Consider the following 20,092-nt stretch of genomic DNA (forward strand, 5'->3'; position numbering starts at 1 on the left):
ATGTATCGGCGAACAATATTAATCCTGTTGTGTTTTTCGATAATGTTATCTCACTCACAGTTATTCAGTATCGAGAAACTTGGGCTATACGCGAAAATGTTGAAATTTAACACGTTCAATATCAACGAAACCGGAAATGAGCTCTGGCATGGGCTCTTTAGAGATTGCAACAAAAAAGTGACGTTTTCTTGCATACAAAAAAATGCGTACACATATCTCGACAATGCATTCATCGAAAGGGACAATATCACAATCTTCGATGGTCTTATACTTACAAAAAATAATGTTACTTATGATACGTGTTCTAAAACAGAAAATCGTAACGATGTTCATGAGAATTTCGTGGATGTCGATACGGATGATTGTGAAAATAAAGCTGCCGAAGAAGCAAAAACACAAGATCGAAATTTTGGCGATGAATCGCCACTCGAAGAGATTACGAACGCTCTACGACGAAAAACGGTGAAGTTTTTGTCAACTCGTAATTATGAAATTCAACTTCCGCAGTTTTTTTTTGAAGGTGCCACGATGAAAATAAGCCCGCGCGAAATAGACGAAAATGGCGCTCTCCTCAGGCTAGATTTCGGAACTGCAGGTGTACAAGAACAAGGACGAATCTTTAAAAAAATTAGTAAGAAAATATAATTTTTTGATATTTATTATAACATAAAATTAAAGATGGCAAATATAATGTTATTATTTTATTTTAGAGAAATTCATACAGAATAAATTGTTAACCAGTTTTCTGGCACTTCTTTTAATTATCAAGTTAATTAAAGTGAAGTTTCTATTCATAATTCCATTCCTCTTTGGTGTGGGTGCTGCTAAGAAACTTTTCCTAAAACTGCTGCTCTTCTTCATCCCTGCGTTTGCTCACATATTCAAGCTGTGCTCCAGCTATTATTCGAACCAAGCCAAGTTCCATCATCACCATCATCAGGTATGCATATAAACCTTTCGTATCTGAGTTGTAAAATATCTTCCCCCTTCCCTCAAAATATATATTTTTGTCAATAGTGAATAATGTTAAAGTAATCTGAATCTTTATCTCAGGTAGCTCATCACCATCATCACGTACCGGTTCCAGTACCTGTCCCAACTTATTACGAGCAGCCTCATAACACTTTAGACAGTTTCGCCGATTATCATCCTCATATTCAGTATCGAAAGGATTTGGAAGAATTAAAGGAATGGGGTATCGAGCCTAATAACGAGCCCTATGAAGAAGCCAGTCAATCTATAAATCGCATAGTACCAGCTCCGACCTCAGTTTCGGGACTTATGTATTCGGGCGCATACGGATTGCCTCAATACGCAGCGGACGTAAAGCCGATCGCGTCGTCTTATCTGGACAATTCAGTAGCGGCTAATGCTCACAATTTGGCCTATTCTGGATACCGAAGACCCGTAGCGCAACCAACTTCCGCTGTACTTTCGGTAAATCCAGGCCTCGTGTCTAGTGCAAAGACGCCGATGAAGAATCCTTATGCGGTATTTGCGCCGAATATACGTCCAATTCACCATCAGGCCCAGAGGTTCTTGACACCAGTCGCGCATGCCAAGAGTTCTTCTATCTCGCGACAGGATACGGAAGACGAGTATTATGGGCCGATAATTGCTCGGCTGGAAGATATCTTCGGACAGCTGAGATTTTATGAGGAGACGTGTAGAGAGATGCTCGTCTGTAGCATGTACAAAAATCCGGCAAGCTATTCACCACACAGTAACCTTGTGTCGAATGAACTTTCCAGGTATGAAGTGCAGTAGCAGCTACGTGGCTTATCGATTAAATCGCACATCACAAAGAGAAAGGTGGAGATCGCCCGTGCGCTCCAAATCACGTTAATCGGGTCATGTTGGTTTCTCTCTCTTTCTCTTTCTCTTTCTCTTTCTCTCTCTCTCTCTCTCTCTCTCTCTCTCTCTCTCTCTCTCTCCCTCTCTCTACTTTTTTCTCTCTTTTCTTCATATCATTCTTTTTTGCTATTTCTTAATGCTAGGAATGTGATTTCACGCATAGCATCATAGCTGTTACCTTTAAATATTGCGTATCTTGCTTAATATTTTATCAACATTTGACATAAGATATGAAGATATTTTCTCTCTAGCCTGCTACGCGACGGACCGAAAATATAGTACAGTTCCGTTGCGTCCGTGACGCTCGTCAGTTTACTCGCTTACGCATAATTACAGCCTTTTGAAAAGTAACTTTCTATTTAGGAGCAACAAAATTACGTTTCAAAGCAATGCGTGTATATCGAATTATTCCGGTAACGAGCAAGAAAAACAGCGTGAATCGGGTCGACGCGGCTCAAAACAAGCACATTAATTGAGACGTATAATCTCTCTATGCTTTTTAAAGACATTATACCTTTCGAAAATTAGATTAATTTTAAAAATTACGTATTTTTTCAGAGATCCACAAGAACTCAGGCGAGATGTAACAGGAAGTACGTCCAGTCAAAAGTTCCACAGATATGTGAGCGCAGCTAGACACGGTCAAGATGGTGGAGATTGCCTCAAAACGTATCCCTGTCATAATAACATCGAATAAATATTCCAATAATATGGAATTTACATCGACTTGCATCTGCGATTAAAATATTACGGATATTATCCCGTATAAATACTGCTGGATAATATATATATACGTGTGTGTGTATATATATATATATATATAATATATATATATATATATTTGCTCAATGAGGCCGAAGAAATTATATTAGAAGCTCAGCGTAATATAATAGCACTATAAGAAGAAAAAACGATAATATATTGCCATGCATTAATTTATAAATACATGAGACGTACATAAGCTCGTGAACTCCAATTTTCCTATTAGCAAAGAAATTGAGGTGTTCTACGGACAAATCTATTCATCGTGTTAATAATAATTATTAAGTAAATAAGCTAATCAACATTGAATGTAACATTTTGTTGTAATTTATGTCAATTTTTCAAATTTTATGACCGAATTTAGTAAAGAGTAAAGTCAGTAAATTTTGTGATGGCGCGTCAAAGCTTTTAGTCTGTTGACACGTTGTCAGCAAGATCGCTGTCTCCAAAAACAATATTATTATTAGGTATAATTAGATAATAAGATTCATATGATGTTGGATTATGTGGCATTTTATGAATTAAGTGAGCTTTATAATTTTTTAGGTAATTTTTATGTAATTTAGAAATTTGTGATTATTTCTAAAAAATAACAAATGAAATTGTACTAATTTAATTAATTTACGTTTGAAAAACACAGATATTTTATAAATAAAAAGAAAAATTTCTTTATACATATAATATAATATAATCTATAAATTTTTCTTAATATTTATTCATAAAACGAATTAATTATTAAATTTTATAATAATTATGTTTTATATAATTACGTGCAAAAGTTCAAATAAAAAAGATTTAGGTAACATTTTAATAAATTTAAAGTGTATTAAAACAGAATGCATTTTTGCATAATATGTGTGATGTTATATAACAATTAATTAAGGGAAAACATTCAGTACATAAGAATTATTTATTTTGTTAGATAATTAATCAGTTATTGTTTCATTCGGGTGCCATACCCAATAAATATTACTTAAACTTTATTTTAAAATCTTCTAACTGTAATGCCGAAAAATTATATAGAAAAAAATAAAAATATTTTTAATTAATTATGTGGTTTCACTGTGTATATTAATTTATGCGCAATAAAACATTTAATCAATGTTTACATATATTTTCATTCACATTATCCTTATGTGTGTATATATATATATATATATATATATATATATATATATATATATATATATATACATGTATGAACTCAATATTTTTAACATCAAATAATTCTCATATGGACTATATTTAAATTAAAATGATCTTACATAAATATCCTAAAAATGTTATTTATTTGTTAATTTAAATTTAAATTGTGTAAATAAATGTATAAGCGAAACTCTTTCTCTCTTCTTCTCTGATAACAACAAAAAATATTTAAATTTCTTTGGAATAAATTAGCTTAATTATATTATTATTGTTATTACATTTCCTCTGATTAACAGAGACTAAGATCGTAAAATTATAAATATAAAAATAAGAAAAATGCAACATTTGTTTTATTCATAGTATTACATTATACAATTATGCAACTTATTGTAACTTATTTTTGTGTTACTCATAAAATTTATTGCAATTCAGTACATCTGAAGTAATCAAAAATAAAAGACACATATTTTTTTATCAGCAACCAAACACGTTAAAAAGTAAAATTAACTTCCAAAAATTAAAATAAATTTTTATTTTTAATTTCTAAACAAAGCATGATAACATAATTTTATATAAAATATATATATTTCGAAAATTGATTGGTATAAAAATTAAATTAGACGAAAAATTAAAATTTATTTTTTTAGGTTTAATATATATATGTGTGTGTGTGTGTGTGTGTGTGTGTGTGTGTGTGTGTGTGTGTGTGTGTGTGTGTGTGTGTGTGTGATTATTAAAATACATATTGTGTACTCTTATAAAAACGTAATACTAAACAGTATTAAATTAACAGTAATTATTATTTATTTTGAGTATTAAAAGTACTAACATCAGTGATTTTAATATTTAAAGTGAGTATTAATCACTGGCCAATTTAATACTGCTCAGTATTACATTTTTATAAGGGTACTAAAGTATTTATAAATTTTTTATTTAATTTCACATTTATACTAATGTATAAAAATTTAAAAGCTATTGTATTATAATATTTTGTAAAGTTATAAATTATAAGTATAAATATCTTTTATATTTTGAAACATCTGACGAAAATATATAGACCTTTTCTTATAATTGTATAAATAGAAAAAAGATTTTGTATAAATATTCAGAAAGATCATAAATTTATAAACATTTATAGAAAAGTATTCAGAATAAAAGTATTACTTAAATATATGTCACAGATGGACATAATAAAAAAATACCAAAGTGATGTAGACATCAAAATCGAAATCATTTTACAGGGACGAGGGCGCTTAGAATCGTGAAAATACCGACACCCTGAATAATGAAGCTTTCTTCTTTTCTTTCAACCATCCAGCAACACGTCTCTGATCAAAATTCATCAGCCGTACGCGGCTGCCATCAGCTATAAAACCCCGTTGACTTCGACCGTACTGGCATTCGGTGTTTAGTCTGGCGAATCGGTGGTACCGTCATGAGGATGTTAACCACTTTTGCGTCAGTAGTTCTTCTGGCCAGTTTCACTGGCGCCCAACAAACAGAAACTACCGTCAATGTCTTGCAGAAAATTTATCACAAGTAAGTTATACATAATATTATATAATATTTCAAATATTTCATAATACTTAATAATTATAATTATTAAAAATTACCTGGTTTAAATTCAAGGTAAAAATAGTAATATTTTAGAAATATTTGATGTTTCATATGATATATCAATGAAATGTTTTAGATGCGCAGATAGCGAATCTATGTTATCTTGTGTTAAACCGAAAGTGTTGGCTTACATCACCGATGCCGTGAAACAAGACAAATTAGCAATTACGGAAGATTTAGCGGTAGTTAAATCACGTGATGCACCAGAGCATAAAACAGAAGATTACTCTCCTTTAGAATACGATGTCGCAGATCCATCTAAGAGAAAACTTCTGCGAACATTGATGCTCGAGAAATTGGACTCGTATTTGTCAAGCCATCAACTTGAGGCTAAACTACCAGCAGCGATTGTGGGCTCCAATATTGTTCCTAGATCCTTAGTCGACAGCATTCCAAACAGTCTTACAGTCCCTCTTAATAATTTTTCTAATGAACAAGGTAAAATTTAAAATTGAATGTTAATTGCTATTATTTTATTTTACAATTTATACTTATATAAATTATTTCGCAAATAAAATAATTATAAAAATGTCATATTGTTTAAGAAGACAAGATTTTTTTAAGTACTCTTTTGAAAAATTTGATTTTTTTTGCACGCAGGTCGAGGTTTCGTCAAGAAGGTGATGATACCTTTTCTACTTGGTCTTAAGTTCAAAGCCACCGCTTTGGTACCTCTTGCTCTCGCTCTCATCGCTTTAAAAACATGGAAAGCACTGACTCTGGGTCTTTTATCTTTGGTTCTCAGTGGAGCAATGGTGATCTTTAAGTTGACTAAACCAAGAGTCGCTTACGAGGTTGTTCATTATGGACACCCAGCACCTATAGAACATCCTCCTCACTGGGATACTGCACCCCAAGGACCCTATAGGGCTTATAGGAAATAGAACAATGTACAACACGATTGATCATTTGTAGATTTATTTAATATTTATTCATTGTTAGTGTTCCATTTACATTATTTATGTATAATAAAACTTTTACATTATTTCATCAAATTTGTGGTACTTTTGTCTCAACACTTCGTTTTAAACTGTTTTCTTCAGATGTACGAATTCTATCATTCCAACAGTAAATATATCTCACAAAAGAATGAAGTAAACAAATATAATAGAATATTAGTAAATTTCAAATTGAAAAAATACTTCTTTCTTTAACGTCTTCTTTATATTCTTTTATATAAATTATTACAACATGTAAGAATGCATAATACATATAAAAATTTTATGCAAATTTGTTTTTTATAATGTCTATCTCTATTAATAAAAACATAATTTTGATTCTCAGAAATATTTAAAAATGTATCTCTAAAAAGGATTAGATATATGCAGTAGATTATCTTGCAGCTCACAGAATGGTTATTAGTGTACGTATACTTGATTTATTTTCAATAAATAGATTAAAAGCAAAATAAAAGATTAATTGTACAAAATGAGGAAGATATTGATTGATATTTCATCGGGTAGACGGCCTAAATGTTTATGCAAACTTGACCCAAAATTCCAGTTGTCGTTTCGTTATTACAATAAAAAGTCGGGCAGGAAGACAGAAGTGTCTTCGCTGGTACCTTATGCGCATTGTCGCGCGAGAAACTCGCACGCAACGCGCATTGCTGATGTATGTACTCCGATGAATTGTCTCCTTTAGGTTCGAGCAGGAGCTACAATTTAATTAGGTCTGGCAGGGTAAAATTAGACTAGAGATCAGGTTAACGACATAAGGAGACGTGAAAAGAACATAGGAAGAAGTTTTAATGGAGCGTTCGTGTGGAAAGTCATGATCGTGACATGAATGAATGATTGACTCAATGCCAATGCTACGACTTTGCGCGATGTCAAGGATGAAGGACTTTTACTCGTATGAGTTCCGGTTTGTTAAGAAAAGAACGTAAAAAAGAATATAGGAGTAAGTCTAAATAATAAAATATATCACTTTCATTCATTATCTTCCTTTATTTTTTTTATACTGATACTTAATCAAAATTAATTTTTGTTATGCTTAATTAAATTATAAACATTAATTAATAAATAATTTCTCACGTTCAAATTAATAGACAAATTGCTGTACATATAAAATGTGAAAAAATCCAGCAATATGTTAAAGACTAACTTAATAAATTACGTAAGTAGGTAGATTATATGAAAGCTCTATTTGTCTAGTACAAAATATTGTGTAATATTACTTTTAAATTAACAAAGATAATAAAATTATCTAATCACGTATTATCACACGAATTTTTTATATATGTAACTATTTCAAACAATTATTATGTACTACAATTTAGTGTCATAATAAAAATGTTAATTCTAATAATAAAGCTAATTAAAAATCTTTAGAAGGCAAGATTTTTTTTCCTAACATCATTTCGAATAACTTTTTAAAAATTCCACTTTTACATGAATCAAGTTTGATTACAAAATTCGACTGCGTTTATTATAAAAATTTCAAACCACGTGTTAAAAATATTCTACAAGCGATTACTGTAGCAAGTGGGTCTTCTGATATTGTTTATGGAAAGCAAACTACTGCTCATTAATATTATAGATTCCATCGCGTTTCATGAACGAAACGTATCTATCGGGGCCACCACCCCAATTCGCTGTCGCGTGCCGCGCGATCTCACGCTCGCCCGGTCTATCCTCCCTCATTAGGTAGTCGCAGCATGATCCGTACCGAGGCCTCAATAATCGAAGACCATACTGAACGAAAAGAAAATCCACGCCCGAATGGAAGTGGGGGAGTGTTCGGGTACGTCACTATGAGACTCTTCAACATACGTTGTGGGATTCGACGATAGGCCTCGTATAAATACCGTACTGCCCAACCCAATGGCATCAGTCGTCGTGCTGCGATCGTCCTTATTCATTATCCACGAACAAGTGTATAACACAAATTTTCCTCAAGAGTCTTCACAAACGGATATACCTTCTACTAACACTATGAAGTTCTTCATTTTGTGTGGTCTACTAGCGTTGGTCGCTGCACAGCCAGCTAAGAATGAAAACTGGAAGAGTGCCATGGACGAGATGGTAGATCAATCCAGGTCTGAATGTTCGCAAAAAAATGACGAAATTGCTTGCATGAAGTTCAAGGTGTTTAATCTGCTTGATCAAATCTTCAGCAAAGATAACTTCAAAGTACGTATTGGTACCATATTTTCTTAATATTTTTTAAAATAATGATATGGCAGAGTTTTCACATTTATCATTTCCTTTTATTTTAAAATTGCTTAAATTTCTTATATATGATGACACATTTTGCCTTAATAAATTTAACAACTTTCGATAACTTTTTTACTGCTTCTACTTTTACAGATATCCGAGACGGTGGAAGTTACACGTAATTCGTACCCCGTCGAAACAACGTCTGCCCGTAGTGAGGATTCTTTCCTCGATACTGTACAATCTTACTTGACCTCTCATGACGTGACCTTTAAGCTGCCACTAGACTCCACTGTGAAGGTGAGCTCGCGCAACATCGAAGACGATCAGCTCACCTTCAATGTTAAGTTTGGCCAGGGCCGTGCCGTTGAAGAGGCTCGTAGATCCAAGCTGAAGAAAGTTATCATCCCTATCCTCGTATTCGTCTTACTGAAGGCGATGACTCTGATTCCTCTGGCCATCGGTGTACTCGGTTTGAAAGCCTGGAATGCCCTGCAGCTGTCGTTTTTCAGCTTCATTGTGTCCGTCGGTATGGCCATATTCCAACTCTGCAAAAAAATTGCCGCCGATACCCATGCTGCGCCCATTGCTCACGGATGGGAATATCAAACTCAATACAGATCTTTCCAGGATCAGGATCAACACTCGACAGAATCACAATTTGCACACAATCTTGCATACTCTGCTCATGCACAATCTTAATGTCACTATCGACCTGTAGACGCTTTTGTAAAATACTTAGCTTCCTATTTTTACTGTATATTTAATAAATTATTATTGCAAGTCATTTCAACCTATGCTTATTTGAAAACCTGCTTTCCTGATGCTGCCTCCCGTGATTTGATGCAAAAATTTATTCAAGAAAAAAAAATTAATATTAATAAATTTATACAGTACATTTTAAATATACTTAATTTACTTGAAAAAATTATATAAGTGTAAAATAAAAGTAAAGATGGTATAATTTAGATCATATAAAGAAAATAATAAATTTAAATTTGGTTTGACTTATTTATTATTAAAACATTTAAAGATCTTTAAGATCTTAAAAAGCATTTAAAATAATATTTTTTAAACTTCTCTCGCTTTTTGTGTATAAAGAATTCTTTTAAATAAATTTTTTATCGTTAATAAAAGACGCACTCGTAAAAATAAAAAAACAGGTATTTTATTTAGATTATATTGTTTTCGCGGCTAACTTAATAATTTGGTTTAAAAAGACTTTTAACTTTATATATTTATGGAATATACTTTATACTTGTCCGCAATTTTTTTCTACATAATATATTATTTAATTATCCTTCTTTTTAATTTTTTTTTTAAATTATATTTTGTGTATGAATCAAAAGTTTATAATATATTTAAAGAAACTTTACCACACATACACATATGTATATTATGTGTGTGTGTGTGTGTGTGTTCAAATGTAATTACTTTCGTTTCTTACGAAAGTTGATTGGAGAAATCACTTTAAAAGTCATTTCACTATTTTAGCATATTACGTGACTTGTAATTTCTATGAAAATAAGAAAATCTGTATGTACATCATACGTGTAACTAAGTGTCAATTTATGTTCAGCTGCTTGCATCAACAATCACAATCATTTCCATACACAACCATGTTTTCTGATATATTTTTAAGAGAGAGAGAGGGAGAGAGAGAAAGAGAGAGAGAGAGAGAGGAAAAAGAAGAAAAAGATTTTTATATACATTAAAATAAATAAAAATAAGTAAGTTATGTTTTCAATTTGTACATATATTTAGTTATGTAGTCATTATATATTATAATATAATATTTTTTACAGCTGTTTTTATATTTGATTAAAAAGTCTAAACTCAAATAGACTTAATAGTGCAGCAATAAGTCCTTTTTCTATTGTCATTTTATTTTAATTAAAAAAAAAAATAAATATCAAATAATAAAAGTCTACACAGAGAGAGAGATTTCTTTAAATTTAATAAACCGTTTTGTTCGACTATTCCAAAGCATTATATTTCTTTGTTCCTAATAAATTTTATTAAATCTAAAGAAATCTGTAAAAAATTTATTAAAACCAAAGAAATATATGTTTTGGAATAGTCGAACAAAACTGTTTATTAAATCTAAAAAAATCTTTCTTTTTGTGTACCACTATTTGTTATAAAAAATAAAAAAATAATGTAGTGGTTTTGAATATATAGTTTTTAATTTTATATGATAAAAATCTTATCTTTAACATCTAACAAAATTTACACTTATCTTGCTTTCTCCATGAATATCATCGCCGTTCATGATACTGTATGCACGGAGCAAATGTACGGTATCATAATAGCAACGTATTATCATAAATTACGTTAATTATCGTAAAACAATGTGTACCATAACGCTAGAATAGCAGTAAAGCATTTGCATCTTTTTAAATCATCATATACGCTCATATACATATGTCTTGCGATTTTCAAAAATGTTATAGTAATAATACTCTGTACTTATTCTGTTAAATTGTAATCACAGAAGGCATACAAGTCGCGAAACGGCGCCTGATAATTTACAACGAGTCAAATAAGAAGGCAAAGACAAAGAAACGCGAGGTGCAAGTTCCGTTTCCCGTATGCGTTGCGTGCCATCGTGTACGACGTACGCGACGCACAACAATCGATACATATACGCATGAGTGAATGAGCATGAGGAGGTTTGAGGGAGGGGAGAATTGTCGGCATGGTACTCTATGCGAGTGAAATTTGAATAATTTCCCTTCGATCGTAAATTCCCAGCATGCGCGACCGAATAACATAGATTCATGGGGAACAAATTAAATAAAAGGGACGAGCCACTCCTCCGTCAGTCGCAGTTCGATTGCCGATGATCGCTTACACGGGTGGACGATCAATCGCTTTTATTAACACACAGTATCGCGAAACATCGAGTGGATTCCATACGAGGCGGATAGGAAGAAAAACGCAACCGAATAATCTTCTGCAAAACATCGAAGAAAGGAAAAGGATACCGACATGCGACTGATAACATCAGTAGGAGTGATCATTCTGTTGGTTGGATCTTGCATGGCCAATCAAGACTTTCTGATAAACTCTTTAAACGAGTGTATAAAAACAGAGTCCTGGACGTCTTGTTTGAAGCATCAAGTTTTAACTTATCTCGATAACAAATTAGGAACCACCACGGAAGCAAGATCACTCGAAACAGTTGACGAGGCAATCGTCGCCAGGACCTTCAAGTATCTGAAGAGTTTCGATTACGGAATTGATTTACCTTTCGTCGATGCTAACTTGAAGTACAGACCTAGCAGGAGCTTGGCTGATCTTGACATTGAATTCAAGGATAATGATGTAGCTACCAGTCAAGCTCGAGGACTTTTGAAGAAAAAACTCTTGTTACCGTTCTTATTGCTGTTGAAATTGAAGTTAAAGGCTTTAATGCCCATCTTTGTCGCTATTATTGGATTAAAAGCGCTAAAGGCTCTTGTCCTGTCGAAGCTTGCCATACTTATCGTGGTCGGATTTGTTGCTATGCAGTTTTTTAAGAAAGGCGGCATGATGATGCCGATGGGTATGTATATAGATCGTTGGTATTCTAATGTACCTCTAATATTTAATATTAAAATATAATTTTCTATATTTGTTATGACAATTACAGGTAATTATATGTATATCGTTATTTCTAAAATAGCTTCAGTTTTTTTAATTCAGTTATACAAAGTAATTTCACTTTTTTTCTATCTAAGAATATCATTATATAATTTATTACATCATTTTAATGTAAACTCTTTTACACATGAAAAAAAAAGATTATATGAAAATTTTAATTAAACTTTAAAGAATAATCGTAGCGTGAGAAACGATGAAAGAAGGTTTCACATTGTGCTGTGTATTTTCATAGAAGACGTAAAAAATGAATTTTCTTTGATTCTAGGAATGTCCATGGAACCGACATCGGCATATGGTGCTCCACCTTCGCTCTCAACGACGTCGAGTTATGATCCAGCCAATACGTGGGACGGCAACGGTCCTTATTCCCGCGTTTGGATGCCGACCAATGGTGTGGAAAGCCAAAATCTTGCTTACAGCTATTATTCGCCCGGCAGTAGCTCCAGCTCGTACAGCTCAGTAGGATCGTCTTCGTCGTCCTCATCTTCAAGCAGCTCAACGAACTACAACTGAACTCGTTCTAATGTCCCACTAACGACGTATCGATCGATTGCCCGATGTTGCCCTCGTGAACGCATTCCCGATCGTACGTCAGCAAATAAGATACGACCAAAGAAACGCACGCCAAATAATCAAGTAGTTCGCAAACGATCGATGCTGACGCAACGTCAGTTTTGTTAACGAGAGAGCGTCACATTCAAAGACTGTCGGCTCCGCGCCGGCTATAATTGTAGAATCGTTTTGTCGGTTCAACAAAGCTCACATCGAGAAATTAGTTGTGCTAATGGAATTTTTTATTACGTTTAAGAATCCATATTCGTAATCCTGATACTGTTATGTCTAATAGTCAGAATACGACAAAATACAATTAAATTTAATTTTTCTTAGAGAATTATATTCAAAATATATCGACAAAGCTATTCGCCACTTTTCTTTGAGTGTACATGTACGCGCCAATGGATAATTACCAATAATCATCTTTGTATTATGCAGAGAATCTTGACAATGCAATTATCATGATATGATACAGATATGTTGCTGAATATATTTGTGAAATGGTACAAGATTATTTTTTCGATGGCCATTGACTTTTTTTATTTATGTCTTGTATGACATAATTATTTATTATTATCTTCGCAATTGTTAATAAAAGCATTTCTTATAAAATAGATTGATTCATTTCTCTATCTAGACGATGATCAAGAAGGTTAAAATTTATTTATGACTATGCATTTTTTATTTTACCTTTTACTATTTTCTCCCTAACTACACTTTTAATTATTTATTCATTATTTTGTACATTATATATTTTAATTTAAATTTAGGTTTTCTACATTTAATATTGATTATTGGCATCTTTTGGATTAAATAATGTTGTAAAAATATTTTCGAGAATACACGCGCGCGCGCAAAAGTCTGGATCCATCCAATAGATGAACCCTATGGATATTTTTTTATTACGAGTTATGTTGAGTGTTTACCAAAGGTACCATAGGATTACTTGAAGAAATTGGTCACGTGTATTAATATAACCATAAACGTCTTGTATAATCGTTGATTAAAATATTATTAAGAAAACATTTTTGCGCACTTTTTTACAACGCCAACTCTCAATTGTTTGTTGAATTCTCAAAAATCAATTAAATTTTTTACGAGTGCTAGATTATTATTTTCGTATAAAAATAAATTGACATTTCTTAAATATTTATTTTCTTTTCAATTTTATTTCTATAAAATTTCTTTAATATTTTTAAATAAAACATATAATAAATATAATTTAAAAAAATTTATTTGTTTTAGATTCATATTTGTGTAAGAAAGTTATTATTCGTAAGATCCGTCAAGCCCCTGTAAGATGTTTTGCTGTACTACTACGATGTATGTAAAATCTGTTGCCATAAAATAATATGATTATAATATTATAATAACAAAATATACAAGACACTTTAATTAAAAATAGTAAATATACAACAATATCAATACTACTTTTTAACTTGTTAATTTATTTAAAAAATCTAAATTATAATCATATAGTATCTTATTATATTTAGAAATAATTAACAAGAAACATTTTAAAGTAATGGTTGACACCCAACGTTAAATGAATGATTCATTATTAATTTTTACTAAAAAATATTCTATATTTTATTTAAGACAACATTAAGTTTTGAAAACTGTATGTTCTCCAGCTGGTAATACTGTTACAATTTCATGAGCACCATGAGCAAGTAAAGAGAATAATGTAAGATGGCGCTTACAATGTAAAGATCATTGAAACAATCTAAAATGATTTATGAATCACACAATTTATCTTCTTTATCAACATTACATAATTTATCATTTATAATGTTAAAATAAAAAAATAAAATTAGTAGAAAAATGTAAGAAAGTAATTAAAAAAAGATCGCCAATACTGTCTCAGACCTCGTAGCATTCTCTTATTTCTCAGAAACTAAACTACATTATATTAAACTGACAAAAACTGGATCTAATTAGATAATTAAAGAAATAAAATTTTTATTTTACATATCCATTTGTCTTTTGTCTATGTAAAAACTATTGAAAATAAATCTAATCTTAATTTAATCGCAATCAAATCTTTATACATAGTCGCATTACGCGTTTTGTTTTGTGAAACGGCATAAAATATTTGTATAATTGACAAAAACTTTTATATCGAAGTAAAAAGTTTCTAGAAATCTTCATATATATTCACTTGTAAATATTTTGTACAAATGACTCGTGTTAAAGGAATAAAAAAGTATGCCTTATATAAGTTTGGGAACCAATTTCTCAATTATTTTTAATTATATTGCATAAACAGTAATTGTTACAAAATATAAAACAGTATTAAAAACTGCTATACTATCTAATAGAAGACACTTTCTAGTTTATGTTTCAAAATTATTTCAAACATTACATTTCAATTTTTATTTAAGAAGTACTATTTAAAAACAAAATAAAATGTCAGTGTTGGGGCAACCTTCTTCTGTAGTGTTATAATAAAAGATTAGTATTTCTTTATGTTTCAAATAGATTATAAATCTGATTCCCTATTACCCCAGATCGAGTGATATAATTCTTTAGTTCTCGTTAAACTATTGTCCTTTAGATCGTTTTTCATCTTCAATAATACACGGTTAAATCCTTCCGTCAAAGTAATATTTTTATTTTTACTTTTCTCCGATACTGAAAAAACCCAAACATTGACCGAAAGAAATGGCAAAAGAGGTTCTAAGGTATAAGCTATCAGGTAAAACTAGATTAATGTACAAAAGAATTTATCCGCACGTCAAAAAAAGCTTAAAATATTTTAATGGCACAAAAACTAAATCCTTCTTAGGATTTTCTGAGTATCGTGAGTAAGAATCTTCCCTTTTCTTACCGATTCTCTCTTTAAGAAAGACCGCCTAGCACGTTTTGCCATGTCATCGTTGTATCACATTTGAAATAAGTAAAAGCAATCAGTGAAAGCGAAGAGGAATCGCATCAGCTTGATTCATCGAAAGCGCGATTTCTCTTCGTGCAAGAACGCTTGAGATAAAGAGATCTGCGGGATCAACAGCAGGATGCGCCGACTTTGCATACGATCCCTTTATATGTAAGCAATTTGCCTCCGCATACGCTAATATCCTGCGTCGAGTAGGGCACATATTCTTTAGAAAGCGTGTTTATCGCATCCTCAAGATCGTGCACAATTGTGAAACCTTCCATTACGCTAACAATGTTGCTGAAAGTACGTGTATTATTTTAATAATCATAGTATAGATCTACAGTATTGAACGCAGAATTTCCGGGTACCCGCATATGACGCTATGTGACGATTACGTAGAAACAGAAAGAATCGCTCACGTCGTGATCAAGTTTTACGTATAATGATTGGTGTCATTAGATTGCAATAGATTTCTTTCTAATATATCTTTGATTTCCACTGTATTTCCGCGTTATAAAGTATTATAAGCTCTTTCCCACTACGTCGGAGATTTCAACGCCGACAGAAAATGTCACATTCCAATAAGAACTCAAATATTTGCACAAATTTAAGAAACATGTATTACATATAACATTTATTGTAGTTTTATATACATAGTATTTTATGTATTCATATAAATTAAATATGCTACAAATAAATTTTATAAATTACAATTTAGGCAAAAACAGTTTATCTATGTATGTTGTCTTGATACTTTCGTGCAAATTTACTACTTATTTTAATTAAAATTACTAAAATAATTTTGTGACACACATAAGGAAAAAAAGTATAAAGTATTAGAATATCAAAATTTTTTATAGAATGCTTAAACGTCCTTCGTAATTATTTCAATAATCCAACAAAATTCTTTTCAGGTCTGTAACTACATACAATTAAATTTTTAGAGACTTCAGTAAAACATAGTTCTTTCCATATAAAATCAAAATAAATTCAGATTCATCGATTCTCATGAATACCTTTAATAATCTCTCTCTCTCTCTCTCTCTTTTCCGAAAAATATTCTTCCTACAATCACCCTTATAATACGTTCCAAAACTGCTTAAAAAGAACGGTTAAGATTCTCCTAACCACATTCTCGGTCGACTAAAATCGTGCTCATTCTTCCTTCGTTTTGTATCCGACTCATTCATGATCTAAATTATGCAGATCTGTACATAATAACGTGAAATCGTATTAAATAACTTCATAAGAAACAATTATCTGTCGATAAAGACCAATTTTTCTGACTGTTGAGTTTTTCCTATATCGTTGAGAGAAAGGGAGTATGCGCTCCAGTTTCGCGGATGATTTACAATTTACATGCGATCATTCTTCTCACGAACGTGAAGAAGACCTCCGGCAAGAATCGCAATGGTAGCATTCACTTCGATGAGCAATGCATCGTTACTTGCAGCGGAGAAATAGTGTAATTAAAGCCCCCCAATCTTCTTGATGTATCCTATGAAAATATCAGGAAAGGACATACGTCACGCAGGTGGGCAAATTGATCTAGATGCACAGAGGCCCTCGAGCTATATCGATCGCACAGGATACGTTACTTCCTGCATTCGTATTCCCTGTTTCTGGTATATATGGACAGTCGACCGGCAACTGAAAAACCACCAGCGTTTGTCGAACTATCGACAAGCTGCACGAGTCCTCTCTCTTTTTCGTGTACCCTCTGCCTTTTTATACGATTCTATTAAAAAAAGCTCATATAAAACTGGCAATCTTTTGTTGAGGTATACATAACGCGCAACGAGGGTGCTCGAGTGCGCGCGGAAAGGACGAGAGAGAAAGGGAAAGGAAGAGAGAGAATGGAGGAGAAAAGAGTGATGCACGCACACGCGGTGGATGCAGCGTGTGGCGTAGGCGCCTGTTACACAACCGGAAGCGAGGCTACGGGGCGGAATATGAACGTTTGTGTGGACTAGTACGGATACGAGGCTTCGATACTCAATTCTGCCTGTTCGTCTCTTTCTCGCCTCTCACTTCTCTTCTCTTCTGTTACGTAATGTGAAATTGATACTCGACGTTTCGATACTTGGCAAACTCATTATACAGTGTTTATGCACCTCGGCTTTGCTATAAATTGTGCAATTTCGTATATCGTTCAGTTCGTTAAATAATATTTTTGTTTAGAGTACGTCTGTGCGTGACCAGTTGAATTTTAATAAATTGTAATAAAGTATATAAATTTCAGTATGGTTACCTACGTACTGCAAATCTTGTCGTATAATTATCATAATAATATTATAGCTGGCTTGAATAATACCTTTACTTTGTATAATACGGCGACATTTAATCGTGATGTGACATTTGATGCGTATGCCAGCGCAAATTTTTCTTAAATGTCTTTTAACGTGCCTCTTTCGCGGAGACGCCAGACATACCGGAACAATTACATCTAACGTGACCTTCGAAATAACATGTGAATCGTAATTGATCACTACAAGTATATTTTCTACTTCCCTTAGTAGCAACCTTTTCCAAGTATAATTTCTATTTTTACTTTATAATGCGTATACATTATATCTGGTTTCAAAGAATCATATAAAACCTTGAATTTTATTTTATTAACAAAGAAATTAAAAAGATCTTACATACACGTATTTTATAAGTTTCTGTATAGTAATATAAATTGTTAAATATTTAATATTCTTTTACTTAATATTCCATATCGTTTAGTTTGATTAGTTGGATTTTGCTTACTAATTGTAAGTAATGCGTTATTCTTGTTGTAATGTTTTCTAATTTTTATCAAAATTAATTTAATTTAAAAAATATGATTTCTCATGCAATATGTTACATATCAGCTTTTAAAACTTTTAAATATTTCACAGCACATGTATATAAAGAAATTAGTTGGAAATACAAAAACTTATATTATAACTGTTTCTCGGGTAATATCAATGCGTACTGCAATTACATAGTGCAGGTCAATATTTCATCCCAATATAATGTGACATTTAATAGAGCCGTCAAGTTGCACATTTTTTTCAAGAAAAAACACATTTAAATGCTTTTCTTCTATCAACACGTAGTAAGTGTATCAAATTTGATTACCAACTGCATGGCAAATATTTTGTCAGTTAGATCTAATACCATCGATAACAAATTCTTGAAGGGAAGCATGAGGTAGGATGAGTGTCGAATAATGGGACCTTGTGAAAGAAAGGTGCACATCTTTCATGAGACAGGTAAAAGCCGGCGAAAGCGATTTAAGTTATTTATTTTGGCACTCGCTAACGACTCTATTCTCTCTCGATTCTCTTGCTGTTCACCGATGGGTTTGGGACGAAGGGTTGGTCGTAAAGGGCTTGCAATCCTCGGTTTTTCTTGTGTTTTTACAAATAGTACCGCTGGATGAAAACGCGTGTCGATTTTCTCGAAGATTTCCGAGCGGATTCCTTTCATGATCAGCCGATCGCTATCTGAATGGAGATGGACGATGGACGCGCGAGAATCTAAAATGAGCGGTACATTGTTGTTCAGGCGATCTCCATCGTCAGGTCCGCGTGCGATTGGTATCGAAAGCGGTTGACGTTGCGGAAACACAAAATTTACTCGACTCTTGATATAAGTAACGATCGTGACGGGAGCGGGCGAGCAAGTTAGCTAGGTACATTTCAATATCTTTGAAAGAGAAAAGGAACCCGCTGTTGCGGCCGTCCTTGCCGCGAAAGGACGATGGTGTACTATTCGTTTCTTTTTCCATGTCCGATTCTCCTATGCCTTTTGTCGGATCCTTTTTTTTTTGAGTTTGTGCCGTGTGCCGTCGAGCCATTGAGTCATCGACATTTTTCACGGAGGCAGCTGACCTTCGATTTACGTAATCAAATAGGCGCACCCGAATGCTATGAACACGATCAATCATCAATAATGATAATAATAATTATTCGATACATATTAATCCACACTCCTTTAATTAAAACAAAAACAAAATTCGTTAATAATTTAATTGATATTTAACTATTCTATTTCTTTTTGTATAAAAAAAAAAAAAAAAAGAGTATCCAATCGTAAATGATTATATTTTTAATAAATATTTTTAATGAACAAAAAGTAGACAGTTAACAGATTTGGCTTTGCGTAAATGTTTCTATTATGCAAGTAAATATTGAAGTAGTCAAAATCAACGAGAGAGTAGGGAAAGCGGACGCGCATTCGGCGCCACTAATGAATGAACATCGGTGCCTGCCTCACTAATCGGGAACGTCTAGACGTAGCGACACGCACGATTAGGAACGAACGGCCGTGTATTTTCGTTACCAGCCGATCAATGGACTTCGTGTTTGCTAAATGTAACCGGCGTTTTCTGAACTGCGTGCTTTCGTACCCTCTCTTGATGGACCACCAGTATTGTACGAGAGCCAACATTCGCTCGGTTCATCGAGTTCAACTCGTCTTCGACGAACGTGCCTTCGATACTCGCGAG

The 20,092-nt window shown here is 32.6% G+C and overlaps 4 protein-coding genes across 4 annotated transcripts; all 4 read left to right on the forward strand.

The window, feature by feature from the left end:
- On the forward strand, positions 1–3,240 carry LOC105828936. Its single transcript, XM_012667520.3, has 4 exons — positions 1–631; positions 711–940; positions 1,054–1,751; positions 2,413–3,240. Exons 1-4 carry the CDS (start codon positions 1–3, stop codon positions 2,549–2,551), a joined length of 1,698 nt encoding a protein of 565 aa, XP_012522974.1. The 3' UTR covers positions 2,552–3,240.
- A 1,902-nt stretch (positions 3,241–5,142) lies between these two features.
- On the forward strand, positions 5,143–6,487 carry LOC105839926. Its single transcript, XM_028189207.2, has 3 exons — positions 5,143–5,301; positions 5,456–5,817; positions 5,980–6,487. The coding sequence occupies exons 1-3, from the start codon at positions 5,198–5,200 to the stop codon at positions 6,261–6,263; spliced, it is 750 nt and encodes a 249-aa protein (XP_028045008.2). The 5' UTR covers positions 5,143–5,197; the 3' UTR covers positions 6,264–6,487.
- Positions 6,488–7,710: 1,223 nt separating this feature from the next.
- LOC118644126 lies at positions 7,711–9,330 on the forward strand. The gene is made up of 2 exons (XM_036285249.1): positions 7,711–8,513; positions 8,691–9,330. Exons 1-2 carry the CDS (start codon positions 8,205–8,207, stop codon positions 9,237–9,239), a joined length of 858 nt encoding a protein of 285 aa, XP_036141142.1. The 5' UTR covers positions 7,711–8,204; the 3' UTR covers positions 9,240–9,330.
- Positions 9,331–11,528: 2,198 nt separating this feature from the next.
- On the forward strand, positions 11,529–13,755 carry LOC105839927. The gene is made up of 2 exons (XM_012686579.2): positions 11,529–12,084; positions 12,448–13,755. Exons 1-2 carry the CDS (start codon positions 11,529–11,531, stop codon positions 12,693–12,695), a joined length of 804 nt encoding a protein of 267 aa, XP_012542033.1. The 3' UTR covers positions 12,696–13,755.
- The last annotated feature ends 6,337 nt before the right edge of the window (positions 13,756–20,092 follow it).

Source organism: Monomorium pharaonis, chromosome 4 (genome assembly GCF_013373865.1).
Source record: "Monomorium pharaonis isolate MP-MQ-018 chromosome 4, ASM1337386v2, whole genome shotgun sequence".
Classification (NCBI taxonomy): Eukaryota; Metazoa; Arthropoda; class Insecta; order Hymenoptera; family Formicidae; genus Monomorium; species Monomorium pharaonis.

Bases quoted from the DNA above. Each gene is read 5' to 3' on its own strand.
- LOC105828936 (XM_012667520.3), top strand. From the start codon at position 1: ATGTATCGGCGAACAATATTAATCCTGTTGTGTTTTTCGATAATGTTA. The intron at 632-710 runs GTAAGAAAATAT...ATTTTATTTTAG, and splicing joins ACGAATCTTTAAAAAAATTA to AGAAATTCATACAGAATAAA. The intron at 941-1,053 runs GTATGCATATAA...TCTTTATCTCAG, and splicing joins TCCATCATCACCATCATCAG to GTAGCTCATCACCATCATCA.
- LOC105839926 (XM_028189207.2), top strand. From the start codon at position 5,198: ATGAGGATGTTAACCACTTTTGCGTCAGTAGTTCTTCTGGCCAGTTTC. The intron at 5,302-5,455 runs GTAAGTTATACA...GAAATGTTTTAG, and splicing joins TTGCAGAAAATTTATCACAA to ATGCGCAGATAGCGAATCTA. The intron at 5,818-5,979 runs GTAAAATTTAAA...TTTTGCACGCAG, and splicing joins TAATTTTTCTAATGAACAAG to GTCGAGGTTTCGTCAAGAAG.
- LOC118644126 (XM_036285249.1), top strand. From the start codon at position 8,205: ATGGCATCAGTCGTCGTGCTGCGATCGTCCTTATTCATTATCCACGAA. The intron at 8,514-8,690 runs GTACGTATTGGT...CTACTTTTACAG, and splicing joins TCAGCAAAGATAACTTCAAA to ATATCCGAGACGGTGGAAGT.
- LOC105839927 (XM_012686579.2), top strand. From the start codon at position 11,529: ATGCGACTGATAACATCAGTAGGAGTGATCATTCTGTTGGTTGGATCT. The intron at 12,085-12,447 runs GTATGTATATAG...CTTTGATTCTAG, and splicing joins CGGCATGATGATGCCGATGG to GAATGTCCATGGAACCGACA.